General features: G+C 39.5%; 1 protein-coding gene across 3 annotated transcripts in view; it reads right to left on the bottom strand.

Moving 5' to 3' along the window:
* Window positions 1-628: 628 nt before the first annotated feature.
* Window positions 629-5377, bottom strand: part of LOC103386242 (cadherin-4) — a 220036-nt gene continuing 215287 nt past the window's right edge. For all 3 annotated transcript variants that reach the window (XM_025059968.1, XM_025059967.1, XM_008320420.3), the window contains exons 13-15: window positions 2709-2945; window positions 1797-2030; window positions 629-1682 (exon numbers count right to left, since the gene is read on the bottom strand). In XM_025059968.1, coding sequence (XP_024915736.1) covers window positions 1537-1682; window positions 1797-2030; window positions 2709-2945 — 617 coding nt within the window. In that variant the 3' untranslated portion in view covers window positions 629-1536. The remainder of the gene's footprint in view (window positions 1683-1796; window positions 2031-2708; window positions 2946-5377) is intronic.

Raw genomic sequence — 5377 nt, 5'->3', positions numbered from 1 at the left:
TTTTAATTCCTTGAAAATTCTTTTGAAAAAAACAATTTTTCAAGAAATTTTTTTCAAGAATTTTTTTTTTAATTTTTCAAAGAAAATATATTTTTTTAAGTTCTTCCCAGAAATGCCTTAATATGCAAGATTATGTCCTAAAACATGCTGCCAAGTGAATATTTTGTGTTTAAAAGTCCAAAAATATTTTATATGAATATTTCAAAAATCACCAAAAACATGCCTAACCCTAACCCTAACCCTCTAACCCTAACCCAAGTGATGATCAGCTGAAGATCAACTGAAGACTTTCGACTAAATGTCCACCAAGGATCTTCCGAGGGAAGATCAACCGACTTGGAGTCTTTTTTTTTTGAAAAAAAATTTTTAAGAAAGTTCTTTTACAAAAATGTTTTTTTAATTTCTTGAAAATTCTTTTGAAAAAAAAAATTTCAAGAACATTTTTTTATAAATTTTCAAGGAATGTTTTTATAAAAAAAATTTTATGAAATTTTTTCTAAAAGGGGGTTCGGTGAGTCAGACTCAAGGGTTCAGCGGAGGACAAGACACAAACCCGACTCATATGATTCGTGATGACACGCCCCCCGCTTATCCATTACCGAAGGGTTCAGTGAATGTGCATATGAAACTGGTGGGGTCAGGACCTCCAACAAGGTTAAGAACCACTGATCTAGGCCAATTGGTGTTAACAATGTTACAATTTTGACCCATAATTGATGGAGGAATTTAATCAAACAATTCATGGTGTTTTTATATTTACAACTGGTCAGATCAATTTTACCCTTGAGATCATGGCAGTATAAAGTTATTCTCCAAGGTAACATATGGGAGTTCGTGGAGGTTTAATCATAGACAGTAGATGAGAAACAGGCCTAGTTGATTAAACTCACAAATTAAAAAGTGAATCTTTAAAGTAACAGATGCCACCTGCAGCCAGATGGTCATAACCATCCATAGCTGTTTTCTGCCCTATCTGTCTATGTTTTTGTAAAATCTTGATTAAAAAATGGAGGGGGTGCACACTAACAAATTGATATAATGTTTTAGTGCAAAGAAAGCATTTCCATCTGGGGCTGAAGTCTCTAGATAAAATATTAAATTCTACGGTGGAGAAGGCACAGAGGCCTGACATACACTAAACTGCTAACAGAGTACATCATGGATAATTTTGTCCCTTACTGAACTACTTCCATGGTGTGGAAATCTTTTACACGGGGTTTTTCCTCTCTGCTAAAAATCGACCCCATGCAAATATTTCACACTGAAAGCCTTGTTTAAAAAATGAATGGATTCAGTCAAGGGAAACAAATTGGCTCGACTTAAACAGTGGAACAGCAAGTTGTGCGAATACAATATTATTGTGAGTGGCACGTTTGACAGATACAGGCTGTAAAACCTGGTTGAAAAATGACAATTGTTTTGCTTCAAACTACACTCACATCTAAAGAGAAAGTGCCTCCCTGTGGCCTGAAAATGTTTTTACCTGCCAAAAGAGCCCTGCAGAAACTGTATAGGAACCACTGTAATAAGTAAAAGTCATACCTGGTCCTCCTCTCCTCCTCCCTCCTCGTCATATTTGAGGATGTTGTCTCTTACATCATCCTCAGGATCGATCAACAGTGGCTTTGCCTGCCGCTCTTTCTCCCTGCGCTTCATCCACACCACAAAGAGCAAAACCATGCCTGTAAGGACAAAAAAGTATTAAAGTATTAAATTCAGGAAATGTCCTATTTTATGAGATTTTTACTATGTCTGATAGATAAAATGATGAGGTCAGGTTTTATTCTTGAACTCACTGAGCAGGATGATGATGCAAATAAGTATTGCAATGATGGCCCCAGTGCCCAGTCCAGCAGCTGCTACAGCTCCAGTGGCACTGCAGTCCCCATTGTCATCACAAGGGCACACCTTGATTCTGATCAGAGAGCGATTGGACAGAGGAGGGTTTCCCGAGTCAGAAACAATGACAGGGATCTCGTACACACCTGCTTCCAGGTACGGAATTCTTAGCCTTAGTTGAGCGTAGTCACCTGGAATGTGGAAATAGAAAGAACATTAAAAGACTGAGTGGAGTTGATGGGAAGGAAAAACAAGGACAATAGGGATAATAGGATCACAGTGTCCAAAAATCTATTTTGATTATGGCAGGACGTCCTGTCATGATGTTAAAATGACACATCAAATAAAATATACAACAAAAAAAAAATAATTTCAAGTAGCCGATGAAATAAAAAAAAATAAAAAAAACATTGTGAATGTATAACCTTCAGCATCGATCACTCAGTCAACCTAAGACAAGAGGCTCAGTGGGAGCACAATCCAGGTATGTGATCAGATTTGTCCTCGAGACAACTGCTGTGATACATCCATCTGGGTGGATTAGGTGACAGATCGGCTGCTTGGGGAACAGAGAGATGAATGGATCTCATTTGTCTCAAATGCTGGATCGTACGTCAGTGCAGGATGGCAGTCTCTTCTTTCACTCGGAGCTTTGTAAGCCACTTTTTTCAATGTCCTGGCCCCCCAGTTGATGCCTGCAGTTACTCTGCTGAGGGGGTTTTGGATCCCAGACCTCACATACATTATGTTTATGCCCTTGGTCTTATGGGGGCTGCAGAATAATGGTGTGATACCCTCATACTTTAAAACTTTCACATCAGTGGATTCAGATTTCCCAAATCCAACATTAAGGCTCAGTATTTACTTACCACTCAACCTTGAAATCGTCCAATTGCGGCGGACGCTGCCAGGGAAAGACGGCAGTTCAAAGACAAAAGGACCCACATTAGGATCTGCATCTGCATCGGATGCTGTGATGTTGATCCTGGAGTTGGGGTGTGCACGTTCGCACACTTGGGCCTCACGGGGAACCAGCACTGGAGCATTGTCATTGATATCAATGAGGAAGATCTGGAGGGTCCCTGTTCCACTGGCCTGAGGTGAACCTGTTAGAGGCAAAGAGAACGGAGAGGAGAACAAAGAGATAATGTCAGTAATGATTGAGTGAAGGGGAGGAGGGAGGAGGGTGACACAGTGGAAGAAGTGGTTTGGGCTCTTGCCTTACAGCAGTGGTTCTCATTTATTTTCTGTCATGTCCCCCCTTGGGGACAGAAATGTTTTTACACTCCCCACCCACAACCAGGCAAAATACTATTGCGAACCTGATAACATGTATATTTATATCTGTACAAAACACTGTATGAATTGCTGCCACCTAGTGACTGGAGGTTGTTATCGTTCAAGCATTACAACAGCGGTACACTTATGTCCAGTGTGCTATATTCCTTTGGACGCCTCTCACACCCCCTGTGGCACCGCACCGCGCCCCCCCATGAGGGCCCACCCCACTATTTGAGAAGTTCTGCCTTACAGAAATAAGTCTACTTGTTTGATTCCTGGTCTTCTGTTATAGAGGTCACATATTCTCTCTGTGTGTTAAGGTTTTCTCAAAATCATGCAGCATTAGTTTGTGCTCCTCCCTCTCTTGATTACTGTTGGGGTGGGCTCTAGTTCCTAGCTCCCTGATTAAGCGGTAGAGAATGAATGAATGCATCAGACAGAATGGTTTTAGAGATGGTTTGATGAAAACCTTACAGCAGAATGAAATAAAAAATAAATGTAAACTCACTAAAAATTTCTCTGCGGTGTCATATCATAAAAGAGGCAGAAAGGGAGGGTCCCACCTCGACCAACGGCGGGGGAAAAATGTGTTGTTTACTGAGCCAGTGAACGTGTCAGATTTTTAGTGTATACATTTGTGGTGGCACACTCAAACAAAAGAGGTGGAACAAATAAAAGGACACATAAATGTTTCAGTGCTGGCAGTTCTGTGAAAGGTTTCAGTGTGACTCATACGGTAAGGGACAAGGCTCACATAAAGATTGGCGTTATCTGCACTCTGCAAAGCCCACTGGGAAATTACTCTAACCCTGCACTGCATCGACAAAACAGACATTATAACATATTCATTTTTTTTCTCTTGACTGACTGCCAGACCAGATCAAAACCAAATCGGGTTAGGAGAGGCATTGTGTGATGTTTGATTTAGTTTGTTTACAGCAGCACCTATAGCACAATTACGGCACACATCGAGCCCAGACTGCTCTTGTACCAGCCCGAAAAAATGTTGTTTTTCTGTCACCGCTTCTGTTTCTACAGCTTCAACACAAGGCTGTGAATCAGAGTCTGAAAAGCAAAGTTAATGTGTTGGTCTTTCATGAGTCAATAGTCACAAAAAGATTTGTTCTGTGGTTATAACAGAGTGCAGGGTTAAACATTTTTTAATTGAGGTTCTGCAAAGTCAAGACTTCCTATTTCTGCTCTCTATCACCAGCCTCTTGTGAAAAAATGACAGAACTTGACAGAATTAAACTTATCTCACATCCTTCCATAAATCAACATTTGGATCAGAGCAGTTGGCAACCTGTTTGTTTAATCAGCTTTGAATAACTTGTGATGAAACCAAAAGCAAACAAACCCCAAAAAACACACAAGCTGAGATTTTTGATGACTTAACTCTTATGATAAATAATAGAGATGGATGTTTCTCCATTGGCTTTCATTTGTTTTTCCCAATTGACCAACATTATTTAATACAACAGACATAAACATATATTCAATAAAATAAACTAATGTTCAATGGAGCTCTGGGACACATTTGGACATTTTCTTATCTCTAGTTTGTGGTTCACATTAATAAACAAAACACAAATGGAAAAAGCTTTTTTGTATATATTTTTAAATATTCTTAATGCATATATTAAAAACTTTTCACTTTTTTAATATACACCAACTATTTTTAGGTCACATCATCTGGGCCAATATGATCGGACAACCCTAATATTTGATTAAATGTATATCAAGTTACTTGGTGTTTATAATCTTATTTATAATTTATAATCAAATAACCTGCTTCGGGCAGCATTCCTGATAAATCTGAAGCCATTCCTCAAAAGCCTTTTGCTACTAAGGATATCTAGGATAACCTGATACTTAATCATGTATATGTCTTGGAATTCAAATGACAGAACTCAACAGGTGCCAGTGCTAGTCGAAGCAGAGCATCCACAGAGAATCAACAGGCATCTGCACGACTTCAGAGTCACTAAATGTTTCATTTACTCTCATCTGAGGACCCATGTGAGTTTTTAATCCAGGTACACTTGGACAGTTCACTGTGTCATCGCATGGACACCTATAGAAACAAATAGAATTACACTCAAACCAATGGCCAGTTGAGAGTGACCAGTTTAGTATAGCTTCCAAACTGACTTCTCACTTCTTACGGAATGACCAGCAAATGAACCAGTAAACCAGCTGTAAGGCAAGAGCACTTTCTACTATTCCGCCGTGTGGATGAGACACATTTGTTTTGTAG

This window comes from Cynoglossus semilaevis, chromosome 11 (genome assembly GCF_000523025.1).
Source record: "Cynoglossus semilaevis isolate Cse_v1.0 chromosome 11, Cse_v1.0, whole genome shotgun sequence".
Taxonomy (NCBI): Eukaryota; Metazoa; Chordata; class Actinopteri; order Pleuronectiformes; family Cynoglossidae; genus Cynoglossus; species Cynoglossus semilaevis.
This window is presented reverse-complemented; position numbering and strand designations above follow the sequence as displayed.